General features: G+C 39.5%; 1 protein-coding gene across 2 annotated transcripts; it reads left to right on the top strand.

The window, feature by feature from the left end:
- Window positions 1-25,309, top strand: LOC138961810 (protein phosphatase 1 regulatory subunit 16A-like). 2 transcript variants are annotated; one of them, XM_070333486.1, is made up of 12 exons: window positions 1-78; window positions 2,629-3,382; window positions 6,086-6,156; window positions 6,954-7,099; window positions 7,552-7,655; window positions 8,786-8,910; window positions 9,697-9,822; window positions 11,919-11,994; window positions 12,425-12,548; window positions 13,318-13,362; window positions 19,439-19,556; window positions 22,022-25,309. In XM_070333486.1, the coding sequence occupies exons 2-12, from the start codon at window positions 3,112-3,114 to the stop codon at window positions 22,808-22,810; spliced, it is 1,995 nt and encodes a 664-aa protein (XP_070189587.1). In that variant the 5' UTR covers window positions 1-78; window positions 2,629-3,111; the 3' UTR covers window positions 22,811-25,309. The 2 variants fall into 2 exon arrangements, with proteins under 2 accessions (XP_070189587.1, XP_070189592.1); XM_070333491.1 differs by lacking the exon at window positions 13,318-13,362.

Raw genomic sequence — 25,309 nt, 5'->3', positions numbered from 1 at the left:
CTGCCCCAGCGACACCGAAATGTCGGCGACTCAGGAATAGCAGTGAAAAGCGACAGCTCAACTAACGGGGTCTGTCAGGTGGGTTGTGTGTCATTTTATGCGCCCGTTCTGCTTTTGATTTCTAAATTTTTTAATGTATGGACTACATTTCGCCCGATCGCCGCTTTTTGTTCAGCGTCGTAAGTGTGTCGTCTGCTCGTCGCAAGTATGACCCACTTTGTTAGAAAACTTCAAAGATTGCCGACCTGATACTCAAACGTAACAACACTTTTTGCCACTGTTCTGACCCTGTTACTGGCTGCAAATCGGCAGTTGATGGCTTTGTGTTCTTTTTCCTCGATTTTTAAGAGTGACTGTGGCCAGGCGGTTCAGCCTGCGGTGGATTAATCGACAGAATTTGTCACCAGCATCCGCCCAGAACGAAGTTGGAATGTTAGTATTATGTGTGCAGTTGGCAATTGTGTAGGAGGGTCATAGATCTTGGCTAAGCCAAACGGAGAACAAGTGACACAGGCCAATATTCCATAAACCCGGCAGCATACTTGAGCAACAACACTGGCTTATTTAGTGGCAGGGTTATGACGCGTACCGTAGGATTGCCCTCACCGGGCTCACGAGAGCGTAGAAAAGGCAGCATGAAGGTGCTAAAAAGTGCAAGACGAGCCGCAAGGAAGTGAAAATTGACAGTCGAAGCATGAATGTGAATGAGCACAAGTGGTAATTGGCGAATAATATTCACATGACAAGTTTGATTCTTGCCCACTGTTGTTGTTTGAAGTGTTGCTGTCATTGTGTGGGAAGGAAACCCAACTTGGCAAGCTGCTGCCGTGTGCTGGGGTATTTGCTCAATGGCTTGGGAAATCCTTGTGGCTGATGTTTTTAGATAGTGAGACTACTTGAAAAAGTTGCTACACAGGTTTCTGATGTGCTGAATGCTTATTAATGGCTCACTTGCCTGCACACAAACTGTGTTTATCCTCTCGCTCCTTGTTCGTTGGTGTGATAAACTATCAAAACAAAGGAAATTTTTAAGGGCATGCATTCATTGCTACATCCGAGAATTGTAGCAAAAGTACTCATCTTCCAGGGATTTCTAAAGAGACAACAGAATTGTAGATGTTGTGTGAGTTCTGTGTGTTTGCGTGATATTATGTAGCATACAGGAACATGTGTCAAAAAGATGTTTTCCACATAAACTCATTGCATAATAATACATGTATCATAGGTTCAAACATTAAATAGAATTGAAAGGCAACCTTTGTCAACCACTACGGTGGCATTCGGACAATGTATTTTCGAGACCCATGTGCTGTATTTTTCCTAAATTTGTACTGTTCCTGTGAATGACAAATCACGTATAAATTAATACATCGAGTCCAGCTGTAGCAAAGATGTAAACTAAATTAGCTATACTAGCCTGCATGTCACAGCTAGCTACATGTCTACCAAAATTACAAGGACGCATTAACTCTGTTTCCATTGATTTTTGATTTTTGTTTGTTAGAAGAACACAGCATAAAATGAACGACTGGTTTTATGTGTACGAAAATTGACATTAACTTGAGATTAAAAAAATGTGGAAAGTGATCAGTATTTTTCACCATAGCACTATATAGTTTTCACATGGCCACAGGGTAGTTCGTTAGATGGTATTGTGAATTATAAGAGGGAAAAGTTGTTATATATGTTATCAGATGATGTAATATTATTAACTGTCAAAGGGAACCAAAATTCCCTGAGAATTATCTGATAGGAACAGCTAGTCCATCAACTGTTGTGCTGCGATTATTCTGTGGGAATTTTTTTATGCTTTAGTTATTACACCATCTGATATTTTTGTGGAAATTTATATGCTAGCTGCTGGTGTCAAGTACTGAAGTAGACAGAAATTCTAAAAAATGAATGTTGTTTTTAGCATTGATTTTCGAATGATAACGCAGAGTGACACTGACAGTTGCCTGTCCCCGTACATAGCTAGGGATTTCAACTTGCAGAGCTGTGTGATGAAAGATAATTTTCAACATGTGAAAGTCCTGCATGAATCAGTGAGAGCACTGGTACTTTTACCTTACCTCTCTCGCTCATTAAGGGGCGGGGCTGCTGTGGTTTTGTTTTATTTGTCTCTTTGTGTCATATCATCAGTGCTGTAACTTTAAGTCATAAACCTTCTAGCTGATCCATGTAATTGCAGTTTTGACTTTTGTGGCTTGCTGTAACCTATGAATCATGTGTGGTTTTGTTGGTGAAGGTAGAGAGAAGGTGTTTACTTGTTATGATGGGTGAACGTTAGTGAGAGTGGTCATGTTTACTTCTAATTGTTCTAAAGGAGTTTGAAGTGAGCTATTTGATCAAACAGACAAACTGATTAGGAAAAAGTTTCAGACTCAGTTGAAAGAAAGAATCTTTGGCTCACATATATTATGTTTAGTAAAAACTTTCAAAGGGCAGTTAGTTGGAATGTACGCTGCCTCCAGGAAAATTAATGCACCCACTGTAAAAGCACGCCACCTTGTTTTTGTTTGTGAGTTGAATGTATTATAAACCCTTGAAAAACATGTGGGTTTAATGTTACTTTAAATTGTAATCAGAATTAATCTTATCTTTATAACTTTCTTTTTGACTTTGCAGACCCCAGGCTTTCACTGATCAGGTAGGACACGACTGTCGGACTGAGCCAGTCACTCCTCATCCCTTTTTGTAAGGATATTCTCCATGCTTGGTCCAGAGTTTTCATCACATCAGTGATGTAGAAATATGCCTGTGCCGTGTGCAGCATTCTCATAAATTTCAGGAGTTTACAGATTCAAACAATGGGTCAGAAGACCTGCATTTCTGATCCGCATAGTTTGTCACTGAACCCCAAGAACTGGAACTGAGATTTTCCTGGGATCGCTTGATACATGAACAGAACGGAGTAGTGATCTACAGCATGAATTATATTAAACAGTTCATCCAAAAAAATTGTGAGCGAAAGTTATTTCGCAACAAGCGTACACGTCCCCACTCATATTTTATATGCGTTTGACAAAACTGTTTCCCTTGACTCTTGAGTTGACGGATAACCTTTAAAAGTGGAGTGCACAGCAAGTGTGGAAAGCTATAATCAGTACCATGGAGCATTATGAACTGGTGCAAGAGATGGGGTCAGTGGAGCGTATGACCACGCAAGACCGCCTGAAACACGCCAGGAAACGGAGGACCCAGCAACTGAAAAAGTTTGGACAGTATGAGCGACAGCTGGACAAAGAGAGCACAAAGAAAAAGAAAAACCAGGACAAGAATGCGCAGCAAAAACGGCCGAAGAAAAGCAACAAGGGCCGTGTCATATTCGCTCCCAACATAGCATTGCTGGAGGCTGCTGCCAGGAATGATTTGACCGAAGGTGGGTGGACATTTTTTATATATCTTTTTAGAGGTTTTCATCTAGATCTTGACAGAATTTTTTTTTTTTTTTTTAGTAGAAATATTCCTCCATTTGTCATACAATGAAAGATTTAATATCAAATATATATATGAAGTTGTGCCACTGTTTTTAAATTCAGCGACTCATTTCATGGAATTTCAGTCTCGTTGTACATGTAATAATAACACTAGTCAACAGACTATACGCACAGAGGGTAGTGAGGGACAGAAGGGTACTATAGTAAAAAGAACTTCACCTGTAAAGCTTGGGAGCAGATGCAAGAGATTAAGGGAAGTAACCTTTTAAATCGACTAAATTTAAGAGAGAAAAAAAGAGAGAAAAAGCTGACGTACCTTCCCTATCTTTTTTGGTCAGTTACCCTAAACCAACATGTATTTTCATTTGGCCTTAGAGTTATGTGGGGGGTGGGGGGGTATAGCAATAGCATCCCCACACCTGAAACTGCTACGTTAAACAACAGTTATATGGGTAGCCTAGTAATAATTTAGGTTGGCTGATCACAGCCCTTGGGCAGTCTGACCAGAGTGGGGAGGTGTTCCCTGTTTGTTCCCTTTGAAGGGCAGCCTGTGGGAATCCTCCCACTATCTATTGTGAAGCAGCGAAATCTCTAGCCTTCCAATGCTGTGACATCTCCACTTTCTCTCATCTCCCCCCCCCCCCCCCCCCCCTTCACTCTACACTATCATTGATCATAGCCTTTGGTCCTTGGGGCTTTGAAAATTACATACCACACCTCACCAGAAAGGTAAAAAGTAAAAATACTATTTCTTTTGTGTTTTTTTCTCACACTCACGGTAGCTCAAACTTCAATCCAAAAAAAAAAGTTCCACTGTTTTCTATTACCCAGTGAGTCATGTGTGAGGGATGAACATTGTTACTGTTAGTGTTAGACTTTGTAAATCAGATTGCTGTTTTGTCAACCAGCCAAAATAAGCCATTTGCATAACATGTCGTAAGAAACGTTTGCCAGCGTGTGTTAAATACAATAAAGAACTGTGACTGTGAGATACGTTTGTCTGCCTGGTATTGCGATGATCTACACAATGCGGCTTTCTGTCAAAAGATACTTAAGATACAGGGGTTGTGAGAGAAGAGCATGCAACTGTTGCCGAAGCAGTTTGAAAAATCGGCCATAACAGAAGTGGAGGTGCCTAACAAAGTAACATAGATAGGACCGGATACACATCAAGAGGTTATTTTATCTTGAGGGTTGACTTGGCTTTGATTTGTTTATGTTTATAACTTTTTCAGTTCATGAAAAGACCAAAAAAATAATGTACCCGGTACTCGTGTGTGAACGAAGAATACATAACGAATAACAGCAACATTTCAACCCAAGGGTCGTCTTCAGGCACACAAACAAACAAAGTAGACTAAAAAGAAGACAGACGATAGAACAGAAAGAAGAACTACAGATGTAACGATTCACCAACTGAAACAAATTGAAAGATGAGTTTAGTTCAGTTCAACCTTCACCGGATTACGCTTTGGGCTACACAGTCTGGATGATGTGGGTCGTGTACGACCCATATTTTCTAAAGGAGGATTTAACGTAAAAAATTATGGGTCGTACACGACCCACGCCAATCCAAATAGGGATACACTCTTTACCGCCGGACTGTGTTGTTCAAATGACGTCATTTATTTGTTTGTTTACAAAGATAATCCTATAAAAATTGGTCGGTAGGAAGGTTCTATGGTGTTTGAGGATTACAATCATGAAGTCTCAATCAAAAACTCCTAATAATTTTTAGAGATATAGACACTTTTGTGAAGCTCTGGGTTGTCCACGACCAAGGAAGCACGGTGAAGGTTAAGGAAGCGGAGGTTGATGTGTCGTTGTTTGGTTTTTTTTAATTCACCATGTGAGCTGAACTTGTTCATTCATATCATTCAGATCTATTTTAACAGCAGGTTTTTGGGTACTTGTCAGGCTCAGTAGCATTGCTCAATTACTGATGAATTAGTCACATAAAGTTTGATGAGAGAGTCACAGATGGCCATTGAAGTACTTGTTTTGCTCAGATTAAATATCTGACAGTAGCTCTAGCAGTTTGCACAGCAGCTGTCCTTGAGAGAAATTCTTTGCTGCAACATGGTTACAAACTTACATGCACATTGCATGGCTATTAATCTCACAAAGTTCACCAGAAGGGTTGCATATTGTACAAATGTTCAGTAGTACTGTTCATCACTGCTTTGTTCTTCAAATCACTGACTCATGGTACCCTTTAATCAAAAACTTTTAGATAGGTACAGAACATGTATTTCAATGTATTGTATTGTAAGAATAGTTTCTACATAAGAATGGCACAGGACATGCTAAATTGCTATGGATAATTTTCATCAGACAGACAATCTCCCTCCAATAACAACTCTTCGTTTTCAAGTTCTAAACAAGCATGAGTTTGATGGTGCATATATGAGGGTGGTGTATATAGATGATGATATTGATAAGTGCGCATGAGGACCGTGGCTAATTTTTACAATTGATTTACGTAAGCGCAACCATAAACTGATAAAGAACTGGGAGATATATATATATCAAGAGTGCTGAAATTTGGTTCTTTTAACATTAGTATATAGACTGAGCCTTGATCCTCTTAACCTTTGCTTATTTGGCATTCCCGGAACTGACACTTGGTGACCTTTCTGTTTCAGTGAAAAGACTTCTGGAGAGTGGAGTAAGTCCTGATGTAACCAACGAAGACGGCTTGACAGCCTTGCACCAGGTGAGAATAAAATCACATTTTTGGAGCAGACGCTTACTGACTTCGATCTCCATTAAGGCATTTGGTGCAGGATAGTCTGAAACTTAACAAGAGAGACCTGCGTCTTTCGTTCAGTTGTTCAACATTTTTTGTTCAAAAGAAAACTTCTGACCCTATGCAAGCAAGCTCAGAGAATTTTAAGTTCGAGAAAAATTTTCAGACAGAAAAATAGCAACAACAAATAAAATAAATAATAATTGCTTGTTTGTTTGTTTGCTTAACGCCCAGCCGACCACGACGGGCCATATCAGGGCGGTGCTGCTTTGACATATAACGTGCGCCACACACAAGACAGAAGTCGCAGCACAGGCTTCATGTCTCACCCAGTCACATTATTCTGACACCGGACCAACCAGTCCTAGCACTAACCCCATATTGCCAGACGCCAGGCGGAGCAGCCACTAGATTGCCAATTTTAAAGTCTTAGGTATGATCCGGCCGGGGTTCGAACCCACGACCTCCCGATCACGGGGCGGACGCCTTACCACTAGGCCAACCGTGCCAATATAAATAATAATAATACCTCAACAAACAGACGAACCAGCGAAAAGAAAGTAAGTAAAAAAGAAAGAAGAAAGGGAAAAAATGAAAGCAAGGGATAAGTAATTGTTAATTGAGAAATGTGTGATAATGCATACATTACATACTGATAGATTTATTACATTTCTGTGTATGAATGTAACTTGTAAGGTCCTCCCTAGTCAGTATCCATTGTCCTCCCTAGTTAGTAACGATGCTTTGATTTTCTTTTTATTCAGTGCTGCATAGATGACTCAGAAGAGATGATGAAGCTGCTTCTGGATTACAACGCCAATGTCAATGCATGTGATACTGAGATGTGGACACCCTTACATGCTGCTGCAACCTGTGGCCATGTAACACTGTGCAAACATCTCATTGACAGGTGAGTGACTGGTCTGTTGGGGTAGGTGGTACAAGTGATTGTGTGTGTGTGTGTGCATGCGTGTGTTTGTGTCACTGTGTTTGTGTCACTGTGTATGTGTCACTGTGTTTGTGTCACTGTGTATGTGTCACTGTGTTTGTGTGCATTTATGCATGCATGCGTGTGTCATAGTGTTTGTGTGTGCGCTCGCCATGGGTACACGTGTGTGTACCTGTGAAAAGACGTTTGTGTGCTTTGAGAATGAAATACGTTGCTGTCAAAAAAACTCTACAAAAAAGTATTTGTTTAAAGCGGAAACTAACCTAAAATGGGGTAAAGACTTACATTAAGTCATCTGTGTTTTTCTATGTATGCTATTGTTTGTTTCTTAGTTTGTTTTTTACTCATGTCCATCTCAGCTGAGTTTTGATAAACTGTCATTGAGAAGCTAAGAGTTTTTACTTGGCTTTCAGGGGGGCAGAGTTGCTGGCAGTGAACGCTGATGGAAACATGCCGTACGACATCTGTGAGGATGAAGTCACGCTGGATCACATTGAAACGGAAATGGCCAAGAGAGGTGAGCACAGACTTTTAACTGAAAGTACAGTGGAACCCTCCTTTTACGACCTTCAAAAATCTGAGAAAAGCAGGTCTTAAAATGGAGGGAGTCTTAAAATGGAGGGAGTCTTAAAATGGAGGGAGTCTTAAAATGGAGGTAGATTTACAGAGGCTATGATAGTATGAACAGAACATCTGAGAAAGGAGGGTCTTAAAAAGGAGGAAGTCTTAAATTGGGGGGTCTTAAAAGGGGGTTCCACTGTATTGCACTGCGTTTCTGTGAAGATGTTTTGCTTTCTTGAATTTCACACTGCCTTCTTTTCTTTGAGAGATTGTAACTACTAACAGTTTTTTGTTTTTCGTTTGTTTGGGATGACACTACAGATGCAGCATGCCCATGTACTCAATAAGGCAGTACTATCAACAAACATGGTGTCTGTTTGTATGGCTGTACAGCAACAGGCATTCACATGTGGCACAAAAAACCACCAAAACAAACTGTTACGTTTACTTTTAGCTTGAGGCTTTACATTACACAAATGAACAATTATTAATAATATGTAAAACAATATTGTTGTGTCTGCATATGTTATTGTGTGCGACATCAATATGATTTTTATTGGCTCACGTAAGTGTAGCCTATGCGATCGTAACTTTGTCTGTCTGTGCGTGCGTGCGTATGTGCGTGCGTGCGTGCGTGTGTATGTCTTTGGTAGAAACTCTAACATTTGAAGACGTCACATTACATTGACGTCACATTATGACGTAAGAGGGTTAGACGTCACGCGAAGGAAGTACTGAAAGTCTCGGTCATTATTATTTTGAGCGGGCCGAGACTAGTTGGCAGTCGTGTCCCTGTAAGTAGGCTACATGCAGACAGACAGATCTAGATCTAGTGTCTCGCTTTCTGGCACAGTTTCACCTATGCTCTTTGTGTGTGTGTGTGTGTGTGTGTGTGTGTGTGAGTGTGTGTGTGTGTGTGTGTTACTGTTTGTCGATTTCTTACGTGAGCCTTGATGGCTTCGCCTCTTGTTTGTTTTAATTTGTACTACTAACAGTTATTCTCCAATGCATATATGATTATTATAGTTGGCTACTATAACTATGCTCATTTTACTTTCATACACTTTTTTCTTATTTGCTGGACAGGGATTACACAAGAACAAATTGACATGACGCGGTTAGCCACAGAACATCAGATGCTCAGCGACCTCAAGGAACATGCCAGCAAAGGGGGAGACTTGGAAGTTCTGGATAATCATGGAGCAACTATGGTAGTGATATTAATTGCTATATTTATAATATCTTACAGGGTTCCACACAACCCCAAAAGTCAAGAGTATTCATACCCTTTCAGGAAAAAAGTAAAGGGTTTTTATACCCCTTCCGGATTTTTCACAAGGTATGAGTGACAATCGGTCAAAGGGTATTATACCCTTAATTCTACGTGATGTGGAACCCTGATCTTAGAACTTTCTCAAGCTCTTCTCTTTTCCTCTTTTGCCTTCCTCCATTTCTTTCTGCTTTGTCATTCTTGTCTTTACTGTTACACAGCAGCATATGTTTGCTCCCCTCTGACCTTCACTTTCCTTTTGCTGAGATCTTATCTGAGAACATTATTTTAGGTGTTTGCATTAGATAAAATGTTTTAGTATACCTATACTGCTGACAGGAGAAATTGGCATATATACATGTTCTTAAAATTTCTTTGTACAAGGGTTTGGAGCTATCTATAGATGCATACTAAAATATGTTAAAGGTGAAGCTTCATGTTCTTCTGGCTGTGACAGTGCAGATTCCTCTTGAAACAAGAGCACAGACTTGATTTCTGTAGGTTATGTTCATTGTGTCAATAACGACAACAAAAACGAAGTAATAAAAAAAAGTAGATGGAAAAGTATGAACGCAAACAAGCATGGAGAAAAAATCTACATACAATGACAATATCCTTTCTGTGCCAAGAGCATTCACTGCACCAGGCCTGTTAATTTGGAAAGCAAATAGGCCTCACATTGGTCAGTGATTACATTGAACATCATTGATTCCCTGTTTCATTCCAGCTTCATGTAGCAGCTGCCAATGGATACATAGAAGTAGCGGAGTTCTTGTTGGACAACCATGTGTCTGTGGATACCAGAGACAACGAGTCATGGCAGCCTGTGCACGCGGCTGCTTACTGGGCTCAGGTAGGATAGTAGCTCATCTGCCTTAAGTGTCTCTCTGTTTCTTTCTGTCTTTACTGTTTTTGATGATTATTGTTTGTATTTGTATCCCCTTGCTTGAAAGTGTTTACCTGTTGACCAGTTTGGATTTTTCAGCTAGTTTGCTTCAATTTTTATGCAGTTTGGTTGTTTGTTTAATATTTTCATTTTCCGCTGTTCTTGTTGTACTTGTAGCAAAGACTAGCTGTAAGAAAGGACCATGCGGACATAACACTATACTCCTTCTGTATTAAAGTTTTCGAGTTCTGTCTGTCTGTATAATGGGCTTAGCTAGCAGTGGCACATCTCCTGCTTCTGTCTGTCTGTCTGCTGGTCTAAGCTCTGTTAATCTTTCGGTCTTTCTGTCACACTGTTTTCTCCACCATTTAAATGTAAGCTACTGGTCAATTGCCTGCTGAGTAAACTTTGCTGCAGAATTTTTTTCTCACTTAGTTACTGTGTGTTGAAATAAGGGTGTTACTGGGTATTTGCACTGTGTCTGTGTGTGACTGACAAAGATTAAACTTCTAGTTCTACGTTACTGTGTCTGCGTGTGACTGACAAAGATTAAACTTCTAGTTCTACGTTACTGTGTCCGTGTGTGACTGACAAAGATTAAACTTCTAGTTCTACGTTACTGTGTCCGTGTGTGACTGACAAAGATTAAACTTCTAGTTCTACGTTACTGTGTCTGTGTGTGACTGACAAAGATTAAACTTCTAGTTCTACGTTACTGTGTCTGTGTGTGACTGACAAAGATTAAACTTCTAGTTCTACATTACTGTGTCCGTGTGTGACTGACAAAGATTAAACTTCTAGTAGAACTACGTTACTGTGTCTGCGTGTGACTGACAAAGATTAAACTTCTAGTTCTACGTTACTGTGTCTGTGTGTGACTGACAAAGAATAAACTTCTAGTTCTACGTTACTGTGTCTGTGTGTGACTAACAAAGATTAAACTTCTAGTTCTACGTTACTGTGTCTGTGTGTGACTGACAAAGATTAAACTTCTAGTAGAACTACGTTACTGTGTCTGCGTGTGACTGACAAAGATTAAACTTCTAGTTCTACGTTAGTCGTTACTGTGTCTGTGTGTGACTGACAAAGAATAAACTTCTAGTTCTACGTTACTGTGTCTGTGTGTGACTGACAAAGATTAAACTTCTAGTAGAACTACGTTACTGTGTCTGCGTGTGACTGACAAAGATTAAACTTCTAGTTCTACGTTAGTCGTTACTGTGTCTGTGTGTGACTGACAAAGAATAAACTTCTAGTTCTACGTTACTGTGTCTGTGTGTGACTGACAAAGATTAAACTTCTAGTTCTACGTTACTGTGTCTGTGTGTGACTGACAAAGATTAAACTTCTAGTTCTACGTTACTGTGTCTGTGTGTGACTGACAAAGATTAAACTTCTAGTTCTACGTTACTGTGTCTGTGTGTGACTGACAAAGATTAAACTTCTAGTTCTACGTTACTGTGTCTGTGTGTGACTGACAAAGATTAAACTTCTAGTTCTACGTTACTGTGTCTGTGTGTGACTGACAAAGATTAAACTTCTAGTTCTACGTTACTGTGTCTGTGTGTGACTGACAAAGATTGAACTTCTAGTAGAACTACGTTACTGTGTCTGTGTGTGACTGACAAAGATTAAACTTCTAGTTCTACGTTACTGTGTCTGTGTGTGACTGACAAAGATTAAACTTCTAGTTCTACGTTACTGTGTCTATGTGTGACTGACAAAGATTAAACTTCTAGTTCTACGTTACTGTGTCTGTGTGTGACTGACAAAGATTAAACTTCTAGTTCTACGTTACTGTGTCTGTGTGTGACTGACAAAGATTAAACTTCTAGTTCTACGTTACTGTGTCTATGTGTGACTGACAAAGATTAAACTTCTAGTTCTACGTTACTGTGTCTGTGTGTGACTGACAAAGATTAAACTTCTAGTTCTACGTTACTGTGTCTGTGTGTGACTGACAAAGATTAAACTTCTAGTTCTACGTTACCATGTTCATTGTTATGCATATTGATTGTGAGAGCTGACTGCATTGTGAACGTTTTCAACTTTACATTTTACAGCAAGATGTTTTGGAGTTGCTGGTGGAGAGTGGGGCAGACCTTGACTCCAAAACCAAGAATGGAGAAACCGCATTTGGTGAGCAAAACAATTTGTAAGATGCTGTTCTGAATGTGTGCATGACACACACACACACACACACACACACACACACACACACACACACACACACACACACACACACACACACACACACACACACACACACACACACACACACACACACACACACACACACACACACACACACACAGAGAGAGAGAGAGAGAGAGAGAGAGAGAGAGAGAGAGAGAGAGAGAGAGAGAGAGAGAGAGAGAGAGAGAGAGAGAGAGAGAGAGAGAGAGAGAGAGAGAGAGAGAGAGAGAGAGAGAGAGAGAGAGAGAGAGAGAGAGAGAGAGAGAGAGAGAGAGAGAGCATCAGTGCTTCATGAAAGGATTAAAATGTTTTTCTGTCACAGAAAAACATGTGCCTTTTAGTTATGCCATCTGCTGCATTGCATTTATTTCAGACCTTGCTGATGATCCGGATCTGAAGCAACGGATCCTGGATTTGAAAGATGAAATAGAGTCAAAGAGATCCATTCGTCAGCAGCGGCAAGGTTCTCAACGAAAACACCGGGTCAGCTCAAGAAAGTGAGTGTTTACCGTGCATTTCAGATTTAACCACAGCCTTGGGAAATCCTTTTGGTTTTGATAAATAGGCAAGTGGGGTAGTGTTCAGTGCTTCCTTTGAGTTTTAATTTCACATTAGAGGGTTATGATTTTAGCATTATTATTGGTGTTCTTCTTGGCATCAGTTTTAGTTTTTTCTGTGACAATGGTTGACCATAAAGTCAGGTGTAGTGTTTGCCAAATTCCATTATTTACATTATGGTGCAGTTGTAGACTCATTTCTGGATGGTGTTATTTTTCATGTCAATAAATCATCCCTAAAATACCTGTGCAGATGCATTGTAGGTACAATTGGTTTTTCATGCTCTGTGAAGTTAATATTTAAAAGCTTTACAAATCAGGGATTTATAAGTGGATGGAGTTTTCTAGGGAATGAGCAGGAACTAGTAACACTAACTGATCATATTCATGACTACGCATGTCTAAGAATAACTGACAGTAACAAAATGAATCCCTGCTTGGTATAGCCATACAGCCAATTGATTATTTCTTAACATCAACCTCAATTTATAAGTTATATATGTGAGCGTATTGTCAGAAATATCATCTGTAGATGTAGCTCTTGCACCCTGTCTTAGAACGCTTTATACTGAAGACATATCTAATACTATGCTTGCTGAACTAAACAGATATTTTGTGTATAAGCTGATTGAATGTGTGAAAACTATTTACTCCAGAGAGGACATGATCCCAAATGTATTTGTTTTGTGTATTGTTTTTCTGTGCGTAGTCTGAATCTGCGCGGCCATACTACAGAGTTTCAGTCAATCGGGAGGTAAATTAGACATTGTGCATCATGAACCTTTGTGTACATATATTGATATTTATATCTGTGGCATCCTTGCTATCTCATCTTCCCTTGTTCCTCTCTGAACTAGAACTCTTTTGAATATTCTGGGCAAAGTCGGGGACAGGCATGAACTGCATGTTTGATCAAGTACCTGCCAGGAGAAGGGATAAGGCATAATGTTCAGAATCACAGAAATCAATTAGTAAACATTGTTCAGTATTTTGTCAGAGGTCTGTTGAATAGTATAAGAACATACAAGCTTTTAATCAGAGTGAAGACACATTTCTTCTTTTTCTTGGTCTGATTATTAATTGAAGCTAATCATTCCATACATTTCTGTCACTCTGTGACCTATTTACCTGACTGATAGAGTACATTTTTTTTAAACGACGTTAAACACCAAATAAAGAAATAAAGAAAGAGTAAATTTCTTTCTTTCATTATTTATGTGTGTGGTGTTTTCTCTGGAGGTATACTTTTGACTTGACTTTCTTTCAAAACTAACCTCAAGACGGTCACCACTGTACTCCAAAGAGAGAGAATTTGTATGGAGAAGCCTGAGATCTTCAACTTGATATTTTACTGAAAGCTCATGTACATTTTATGGTATTGTTTGCAGAGGGTCTGGCTCTGAGCTCTCTAAAACGCTTTCTATGGGGGTAGAGGGTATAGGGGGTAGGGAGAGGTACATTGGCAGGTAATGTTTTAGTGGCCGTTAAAGATGGAGGGAGGTCTGGGAAGAATTGACGAGTATGGAGGGTTAAAATGGCTGATAGCTATGCGACAATAAAGACGCTTCGTTTGTTTGTTTGCTTGAGTCCCGTGATGTTAGTCGACTAATTATCATGGGATAGAAAAATGTACAGTTGTGTTAAGTCCAGCATAATTATATAACTTTGCAGCCGAACAAACAGGGGGAAGTGAATTAAGTTCTGGTGCTTGTAACCCGCTTATCTTATTTGCTTCAGCCCCAATGCATGGTTTGTTGGTTTTCCTGTTGTTAAATAAACAATTATTTCAAAGGCACTTGTATGGCGCTTGCTATCTAGGGATATTATGAAAGGCGGTAAAAAAAGAACAACAGTTAGTTCTGCATTGCAGTCAATACAGTCCCCTCCCTATACATGTATCTGCTTTTAAGCACAACCCAGGTACTGAGGTAGAGTCTTGTTGGTTCTTTCATTGATGCTGTTCATTGATGCTGTTCATTGATGCTGTTCATTGATGCTGTTCATTGGTGCTGTTCATTGATGCTGTTCATTGATGCTGTTCATTGATGCTGTTCATTGATGCTGTTCATTGATGCTGTTCATTGATGCTGTTCATTGATGCTGTTCATTGATGCTGTTCATTGATGCATCTGGTTTGAAGGAGGAGATGGGTATACAAGGGGGTGGGGGAAGATCAAAAGGATTGCTGATCAGTCCAAAATGGAGTGTGATGGCAGTGAGTGGGTTCTAGTTTGTGCTTTCATTTGTTTACTACAGTGGACCCCCCCCCCCCTTTTAAGACCCCCCAATTTAAGACTCCCTCCTTTTTAAGACATTGTTTTCTCAGACTTTCTGTTCATAACCTGTAAATTTACCCCCATATTAAGACTCACTCCTTTTTAAGACCCGATTTCCTCAGATTTTTGGAGGTTTTAATGGGGGGGGGGGGGGGGGGGGGAGTCCACTGTATCATCAGTATTCAGAAGGTGTACAGGGGTCTTTGTTTTAAGTATGTTAAGCTTTGGCATGACTGGCTATTCAGGGGGGGGAGTCTACTGTATCATCAGTATTCAGAAGGTGTACAGGGGTCTTTGTTTTAAGTATGTGAAGCTTTGGCATGACTGGCTATTCAGATTTTAAGGGGTATGGGACATCTTTGAGTCCTGTCACTGTGTTTAAAGCTACTTATATATATTCAAGTACATATATCTTATAGGTTTGTTCTCTCCGAGGAAGAGTTTCAGTATAGATACAGAACAAAGAGTATGAAGGCGTTTCTTTATGTTGAAAAGATATACATGTACTTGCATTTTACAACTGACAGATGAGGGCATATAAATCTGTTCTACAAAAATTCTTGTGATAACAAGGGCATTTATGATAAGGGCTGATGGAATTTTCCACTGCTGTGTTCCCCTGATTCTAATTTGCATAACCAATAAAGTTGCTTTGTTGTATTTGTTGAATTTTGTGAATTCTTGTGCCAAACATCCTGTAAATGCAACGTGACTTGTTAATTGTTCAAATCCAGATGTTTCAAATTGATAGAAATAGATTCATTGTATGTTTTATCTTTTCTTTTTTTTTCCTCTGGTCCATTCTGTTCCTGTATCCAAGGAATTTTAGTCTCATTCTCAGAGTACTACATAGTTGTTGTTTTCCTTAGTGCCTCTGATAACAAGCCAACAGTTTTATGTTTAGCACTGATAGCAGAGCCACGTTAGTTGTAAGTAGACCATTATCTTGCTAGGAATCAGTTTGGGGGCTGATACCACATGCTACAGAAAGCGCACACTTGTGTTAAAGTCCTGTTTGAAAGGTCGGGTCTTCACCAGCACAATGTTACTATTGTTTCCTGGTTGTTTTTGTATTTAACTCCGTGGCCCGTATCAATTTTCTGGTGTACAGAATGGTTTTAGTTTCCCTGTTTGTGTTACAGAGTTGAACAATAATGACAGATGAGGTTGTGATTTGCACCTTTTACTTTTTTCTTGACGAGTGGTCTTTCTTAATTTTTTTTCTTTGCTGTCTATTGTCTGTCATTGCCTTCTTTCTCTCCTTTCTGTTGTCTTTCTTTGCTATTTTTCTCCACAAACAGGATTGAAACCAAAATTAACATTTGTCTTTGTGCACTTAATTAAGTTACAAGAATTCCTGAGCCTGGAAAAAAACTGGAATCCTGTCGGTCATTATTTGTTTTGAGAGTTTAATTATATCCTACAAAATAGTCTTTCCCTGTTGAAACATACATGTATAAGCAAAACTGTGGTCGTATATATATGTCAGGCATTAATTATGCGTTGTGGGGTATTATTCAGTCATATTCTTTTGTTGTTGCACCTTCCAAGCCTGCAGTAAAGTGTCGGCTTTCATGAACGCACACTTTGTACTTCATTCATGAGATATGAGCCCTTCAATATCAAAGTTTGTTTGATACTTGCATTTAAATCTGCCATACTCCCATAAAAACAATGGAACTGAGACTGGCCTTCTCCCTCTCTTTGTGATCCGGCCCTCCTCCCCCCATCCTCTCTCTCTCTCTCTCTCTCTCTCTCTCTCTCTCTCTCTCTCTCTCTCTCTTCAAAAAGTTGTCCTACCTTTAAGTACTTTTATCAGTTAAATTGTTTTACAATTTATAATTATACTACATGAGTTCTACACTTATCTTTTATTTTTTGTTTCTTTTGACTTTTTTCTTTGAAAATAAAATTGCATATCAGGTAATTGTAAAAGAGGTCTGCTTGACTGTTTCAAATTTTACAGCGCTGTTTAATGCATTTACATTTCATTGCTTTTATTTTTATTTTTTTTAATTTTATTTTTTTTATGTGTTCAATGTTTTTGCACCAACAGGAGCTGTTTATAGGCCACAGCGGATCATTTTTTGTTTCCTTGTGCTGCTTGCAAAACAGCCCACAATTATCAACTAGATTATCGCTTGCTCTGTCATCTCTTTCAGGCTTGCACAATCGTCTGATTCCCTGTATAGTTCCAATACTTCACTGAATCTGAAAACCAACGTCAGGTTAGACAGAAACTGAGAGCACATAACCATATTCTCTGTTGTTGCCTTACCAGGCTTTTTGGTGTCCATGTATCATTATCCAAGGCTGAACTCATATTGCAATGTTGTTTTGTATGTGTATTGTAATTTGTATTCTTATTACTTGTGACTGTCTGCTGACGTAACTTATGTTCTGAGTTCTAATCCTTTTTTTTTCGGTTTGCATTTACTTACCAGTGCATGCAGAGTTTCGTCTGTGAATCAACCAGCGCATTGTTTCAAAATATTTTACAAAACCCGTTTTTCTTTTTTTCTTTTTTTCTTCTTCTTTTGTCTTCTGTACATTTTAGAATTCAATTGTCCTTTAAACTTCTGTTCTGACCTTTATTCATCTCTACCTCTGTGGATTTTGAGTATGGAAACAAAAAGTACTCGTTATTAAAATGTTAGATTTGATAGTGTACGTGAGCAGTTGATTTTGTCTTTTTGCCCATCCCATCCCTTCCCCCCTATCCCACCAGGCCACCTCCTTTTGTTTATTTTTGATTCTGTCTGTCTTTCTTTTCATCTCTGGAATAATTTGTTTGGTGTGCTGGCTGGGTTTGATTTAATGGTTCGCACATAATTATATTGCTGGTACAAGAAACAATTAACAAGTGGCTCTATCCCATCCCCCCCTTTCCCCGTCGCGATATAACCTTGAACGGTTGAAAACGACGTTAAACACCAAATAAAGAAAGAAAGAAAGAAAGAAAGAATATTGCTGGTAGAAAGGCTGGACATTTATAGTGCCAGAAACAAACCTTCACTAATGGTACTGGCTGAAGAGTTTTGTTCGATTTTGCAGGTGTGAACAAAGTAAATGGTGATAACAGTACTATTATAGAGAATTTGATTTCTCTAACAGTGTTTGAAGTGTAATTGTCTTGTCCATACTGGGTTTGATGTTCTTGTTTTAAATTAGTTGCCTGACTCTCCCTTTAAGTGTGTCCAGCCCTGAGTCTTGATTCCCCTCCCCACATCCCGGTCAATATTATTATGACTGCCTTGACTTTAATATCCCCACTAGTGTCCTCCAATATATGTTTTGTCTACCTTCAAAGTGAATTTCAATTGAGAAAATTTATATCACTAATCACTATAAAGTATGAATTGGTATGTATGTGGTGCTTACATTGTAATGTTTGATTATTTGGGGAGGGTGAACAAACATTCAGAGCTGATTTGTAAAGCCAGATGGCTGCCTGAGTTTTAAGAGCTTATTGATGGAAACTGATGATCATTGTCAGATACATCTGCTTTGGCTGTGGTGGAAGGGTAAGGGCTGTATCTTGATTTTGAGTCTGTCAATTTTGCATATGTTTCTTGAGAGATTTATAAATACGCAGCATGCAAGAAACGCAGAGCTTTGTATATGTTTGTTTGTTTAGTCAGATTGTATATTCGTTTTTGTTTGTGTGTTTGTTTTTATTTTTTTATTTGCCCTTTTTAACGACCTGTGATACAAATCTTTGAGATGGTATTTCCCTGTAAACACAATTGAGACAAGCATTTTATTTTTGATTGCCCAAACTCCCTTCTTTAAATTTTCTGTTTGCAATGTCCCGGCTGCTTTTAACTGCAGTTTGCATGAAAGAGACGATTGAATTTACCCTTCAGTTTTGTTGTCTCATTTATCTTGTTCAGTATTTTTTTCTGTTCGTTTTTGTTGTTGTAAGTATAAGTTGCTTTTTTCGTGTGATAGCTTGAAATAGCAAATTTAGAGCAAAGTGATTCTTTTAGATAGTTTGTGATGATTATTATAGTGGTCTATAGAGACGGGGAAGGGGGGGGGGTGGTTTAGTTAGATGGAGAGCTTTTGAATGTAGGATGAAAGAAATTAAATACACTAGCTGTGAGCGCTTGAATTTAGTTTCTTTAGATATATAATTGTTAAGAGCGCGGTGTGTAGCTTTTTCTAGCTGAACACATTTTCATGCAGCCATATAATGCACCTTGTTTGAATACAATTTATTTTCCAACCTTGCTAACAGTTTTTGGTTGTTCAGTTCAAGATTGCGTGGCAAGTCTGCTTTGCTTTGCCAGTGCTGTAGACTGCTTTACTGCATATCATTATCACTGAAATAAAGACTGATGGTTAGCCTAATGGGCATTGTTGTCATTAATACAAAGAAGGATACTGATGTACGTACATGCAGTACCAGGACTGAGTCTTCTCTGCTTATTGCATTTGACTCCACACATCAACTATGCAACTGCTTTTGCAGCTGCAGAAATTGTTGATGGTAGTACTATACTTGTGTTTTGGTCTATGTTAAACATGCTGCTGTTGCAATGTTTGTTCCAGTACATCTATGCGCCGGAGCAGTATGCGTGGTGACAAGAGTCAGCTGTTCAAGAAAGAACAGAAAGAGGAGGCTTTACACTTTGGACTCAACCTTATGCATGATGAGGAACTGCTTATGGTAAGATGAGATGTTTTTTTCTCAAATTAACCTTCACCGTGGGTCGTGGACGACCCAGAGCCTCACAAAATCGTCTTTATTTCTGAAACTATTTGGAGTTTTTATTTGAGACTTTATGTAATCTCCAATCACCATACGACCTTCCCACTGCCCAACTTTTAAAAGATTATCTTTCTAAACAAACTAATAAACGATGACGTATTTTGAACTACACAGTTCGGACGATGTGGGTCGTGGACGACCCATATGAAAGTACGTAAGGAATTTTACGTTGTTTATCCTTATTTGGATGACGTGGGTTGTGTACGACCCATACTCTGCAAAGAGGCGGAAAAACGTTGATCCCTATTCGGATGGCGTGGGTCGTGTACAACCCATACTTTTTACGTTGAATCCTTCTTTGGGAAGTATGGGTCGTACACGACCCACATCATCCGGACTGTGTAGTCCAAAGCGTGATCTGGTGAAGGTTAATTTGTATGGTTGAATTCTCAGAAGGTGTGCACTGCATTGTGTGTGTGTCAGTCTGTTGGTGTGTAAGCAAGCAGTGCATGTGCGTATATGCATAAATTTTACATTGTATTTGTGATGTGATTGCCCAGTAAATCATACTCCTATGTTAACGCTGAAGAGGGATACAGTGTTTTCTCCTATTACATTAGTTTTTGAGTCACTTGAGAAAAAGTGACTCTATGTAATCGGTCAGTGTTAGTCTGTCCGGCCGGCCGTCCGGCCGGCCGGCCGTCCGTAGACACCACCTTAACGTTGGACTTTTCTCGGAAACTATCAAAGCGATCGGGCTCATATTTTGTTTAGTCGTGACCTCCAATGACCTCTACACTTTAACGATGGTTTCGTTGACCTTTGACCTTTTTCAAGGTCACAGGTCAGCGTCAAAGGAAAAATTAGACATTTTATATCTTTGACAAAGTTCATCGGATGTGATTGAAACTTTGTAGGATTATTCTTTACATTAAAGTATTTACATCTGTAGCCTTTTACGAACGTTATCAGAAAAACAAGGGAGATAACTAGCCTTTTCTGTTCGGCAACACACAACTTAACGTTGGGCTTTTCTCGGAAACTATAAAAGTGACCGGGCTCAAATTTTATGTGAACGTGACTCATTGTGTTGTGAATAGCAATTTCTTCCTGTCCATCTGATGCCTCATATAATATTCAGAACTGCGAAAGTGACTCGATCGAGCGTTTGCTCTTGTTTACATTTAGTCAAGTTTTGACTAAATGTTTTAACATAGAGGGGGAATCGAAACGAGGGTCGTGGTGTATGTGTGTATGTGTGTGTGTGCGTGCGTGTAGAGCGGTTCAGACCAAACTACTGGACCGATCTTTATGAAATTTGACATGAGAGTTCCTGGGCATGATATCCTCAGACGTTTTTTTCATTTTTTTGATAAATTTCTTTGATGATGTCATATCCGGCTTTTCGTGAAAGTTGAGGCGGCACTGTCACGCTCTCATTTTTCAACCAAATTGGTTGAAAGTTTGGTCAAGCAATCTCCGACGAAGCCCGGACTTCGGTATTGCATTTCAGCGTGGTGGCTTAAAAATTAATTAATGACTTTGGTCATTAAAAATCTGAAAATTGTAAAAAAAAAAAAATTTTTTAATAAAACGATCCAAATTTACGTTCATCTTATTCTCCATCATTTTCTGATTCCAAAAACATATACATATGTTATATTTGGATTAAAAACAAGCTCTGAAAATTAAAAATATAAAAATTATTATCAAAATTAAATTTTCGAAATCAATTTAAAAACACTTTCATCTTATTCCCTGTCAGTTCCTGATTCCAAAAACATATAGATATGATATGTTTGGATTGAAAACACGCTCAGAAAGTTAAAACGAAGAGAGGTACAGAAAAGCGTGCTATCCTTCTCAGCGCAACTACTACCCCGCTCTTCTTGTCAATTTCACTGACTTTGCCATGAGCGGTGGACTGACGATGCTACGAGTATACGGTCTTGCTGCGTTGCATTGCGTTCAGTTTCATTCTGTGAGTTCGACAGCTACTTGACTAAATGTTGTATTTTCGCCTTACGCGACTTGTTTTCTATTGCAGTTGTTGAACTAAGGAAGACCATCTGTGATGAGAAGCACAAAACTCTCCCACAGTCCAAAATAAGAAAAAAAACTCAATAAAGAAATTCACACACATATGAATGTGTTTGCAGAAATATGTTTAACTGTAACCAAACAAAGTTTAAAACTGCCAATCTGTGAGACGGTCTCATCGTGACTTGTAGGATTGGCTGCAGGGGATTCTTTGAGATGTTTTGGCTTCAAGAAACAGAAAGCAAAGCTGTGATAAGACACTCACTGAGACGGTATACTATGCACAAATGAACTTGATGTACATTGGCTCTTGAAATAAGATAATCACAGTAGAGACTTTATATAATTCACAAGCTTGACTGTGATGTATTTTCTGTCAACAGGAAGCAGAGGAAGATCAGGAGAATCTCAGACCCACTGACTTAGACGAGGTGAACATCGTGGTCACCAGTGACGATGACAGCAGACAACAGCCATCCCCACCCGCTAGCAAACCTGACACTCTGGATGGTACTGCACCCTCCGCCCTACCCACCGCTGGAGTCACCACCATCAACATCAACAGACCCACCCCCAAACCCCGCAGCGTCAACAACCCCGACTCTCTTTCAAAGAGTACCGGTGCTAAGGCTAAGCCCCTGGCACCATCAAATTCGAACAGACCCAACCAACCGCAGCAACAACGACAGTCTTCCCCTGCAAACCAGAGAAGAGAAGATCCCACCAAGCAGTCTAACGGTCAAAACGCTGTGCAGGTTGCCGACTCGCAGAACGCGTCGGTCCAGAATGCGAGCAGTGATGATGAGCAAACTCCGCCCCAGTCGCCTCCCCCTCACCCAGGGGCCACGCACGAGCGACGCCAGTCTGGGTCGACGTTGTCGGACTTGAAGAAACATCGGTCCAACTCTCGTGAGAACTTGCTGGACCAAGCGGTGCAGAACATGTTTTTGGACAGTGTTAGCGGGGGTCGCCAACAGCGTCCTAACCCCTCGGGTGGAGGCTCCCCTGTTCAAGGCAGAGCGCCTGTGGATAAGGCCAAGAACGGGCATAATAACAACAATAATGCCGTGCACTACAACCCTGCTGATGGACAGTTACGAAGATACGTCGCGCCCACCAACGCTCCTGTGGTCGGTGACGATGACAAACAAAACTGTTGTGTGATTTTATGAGGCAGGCAAGGAGGGTCTTGTTGGGTCTGACGCTTTATCACCCACCTAACTCTAAAACTCAAAGCCTTGAAAACAAAAAGATTGTGAATATTTTCATAACAGAGAGCCTCATGCAGGTGTAGCCAGTGAATTTTGGAAAACGGAGCTGGATTTATTTTGCGCAAAAAACAAGCAGTGTCAGAGTTCCCTGAGAGTCTACAAAAAGATTGTGAATATTTTCATAACAGAGACTCTGATGCAGGCGTAGCCAGTGAATTTGGAAAAACGGAGCAGTGTCAGAGTTCCATGAGAGTCTACAAAAGTGGATACTGTGTTCAGCATTGTGTTCTGGAGAGTTGTATTCAACGAAAACAAGTGTTTGTACAAGTAAGGACTTAACATGCGTGTGACAGTTTCAAGCAAACCAACAGAAGATAACTATTCGTCTTCATGAGGTTTGTCTTTCCTCCTTAAGATGTTTTCGGATAACATTCAAGTTTGTTTGTTCGTTCATGGGCTGAAACTCCCACGGCTTTTACGTGTATGACCGTTTTTACCCCGCCATTTAGGCAGCCATACGCCGCTTTCGGAGGAAGCATGCTGGGTATTTTCGTGTTTCTATAACCCACCGAACTCTGACATGGATTACAGGATCTTTTTCGTGCGCACTTGGTCTTGTGCTTGCGTGTACACACGGGGGTGTTCGGACACCGAGGAGAGTCTGCACACAAAGTTGACTCTGAGAAATAAAACTCACGCTGACAGCGGCCAACTGGATACAAATTCAGCGCGCTACCGACTGAGCTACATCCCCGCCCTAACATTCCAGTGAAACTGTGAGTTTTGGGATCACTTGACAGAAAGTGCATGCTATTGTTTGACGTTTGAAAAACAAAGGCTTTTGCGCACATGCTCATTTCTGCCAGTGTGCTTGGGAAACTGCCTGACTTGTCGAAGAAATTGTAGGAGAGCAATTATACATGTGTTTATTTTGTATTGTGTCTTCTTCCCATCTCTCTTAAATGAAACATATACTATATTTCTGTGATACTGCGAAAAATGCAGTTAGGGGAACGTTCAAGGTTTTGTTGTGTTGAAGTTTACAAAGTGCAATTATATGTAAGGGAAGGTATACATACTTATTTATTACGCTCATTCCACTTATGATTAATGGTAGATAGAAATAAGCAAAATTATTTAATCAAGAAAAGTTGTGTATTGCCTATGTGTGAATATTATTATGAATACATGATTGCTTCCTCAAGACTACTGTATTGTGTAAATTGTGAACCCAGTGGTCTAATGTTTGACTTCAAGGCAGCTGGCTATCTGCCTTTAGCTCTTCCCTTTCCCTAAGATCACAGTTTTAATTACCAATATAACATTTACCAATATAACATTCTCTTTTTGTGAAGTTCAGACGAATCAGAGTCTGAATTCACGTGTTCTCACCTCATTCAGACTCAGTCATACCTTTGATTTGAGAGAAAAATTTAGAATATTCCAGTCTGTTGTGTTTTTGACCAAAACTTGTTACATAGATAGATTACTATATATTATACTGTTATCTGAAGCTTTAAGGATAAAAGGGAAACACAAAACAAGTTTGTAGATTTTCCAAAAGTGATCAGATGACAGAAACTGTAGGTTTAAAGGATTTCTAAGTTGATGTCAAAGGCTTGTTGTGCATTAGGTTTTAATTGCCTCATTCCTAAAACTCTTCATTTGTCCATTTAGATCAGGTACTCTGAGCTTTTTCTGATTTGTTGCGAAAGAAAGTATTTGCCTGTAATTATTTATTATTATCATATTAGATATGATTAGCGTTGGCATAGAAAGCACTGCTCTTGTGTGAATACTATGCTTCTTGAATGGGCTGTGTGTCTAGCTCAATAAAGTACTGCCTGTATTGTATTCAATCGTTTGTTCTTAAAGAAAAGTACTTATTTTTTAATTTGTCCAGAAAACTGGCAACAGATTATCTGAACAAATGCACAACTTTGCGAAGCTTTTTACTCTTTGGCTTGTAAATTATGCAGAGATGTTTTAATGCAAATGGTAGTTTTTGCACTCCTTTCTGTGTTCTTTTACCCATTCCCAGATGACATGCGTTTTGCTTGGTAATTCAACCTCACTTTTGTTTATTTTTGCTTGACATTTCAACCTCATTATCAAGATGAAGTCTACAGTTCAACTTTAGGTGCACGCAAAAGTTGTGTTTAATTAATTTAAAGTTTTGTTTGCTCTTGGTGGGTGGCTTTGGCAGAAGTTTCCAATGTTCAGCATTATTTAATCACCTTTTACAGCTGTTCAACATGTCTGCTTCAGTGTTTGAATTTGCCAGTGAAATCAGAAACAAAGTGAAAAGAGAATTAAACCTGTGCATTCCATTTCCAATTCCAGTGTTCACCTGTGCCTTTTGATGACAACGGTTTTAAGCAAATGGTTTTTAAGCACCCCATTAGGTTCTGTTAGTTAGAAGATAAATCTTCTTTTTTTTTCTCCCCCCCCTCCCCCCCC

The sequence above is a fragment of the Littorina saxatilis genome, linkage group LG1, assembly GCF_037325665.1.
Source record: "Littorina saxatilis isolate snail1 linkage group LG1, US_GU_Lsax_2.0, whole genome shotgun sequence".
In the NCBI taxonomy this organism is placed as follows: domain Eukaryota; kingdom Metazoa; phylum Mollusca; class Gastropoda; order Littorinimorpha; family Littorinidae; genus Littorina; species Littorina saxatilis.
Note: the sequence above shows the minus strand (reverse complement) of the source record. Positions and strands in the feature narration are given on the sequence as shown.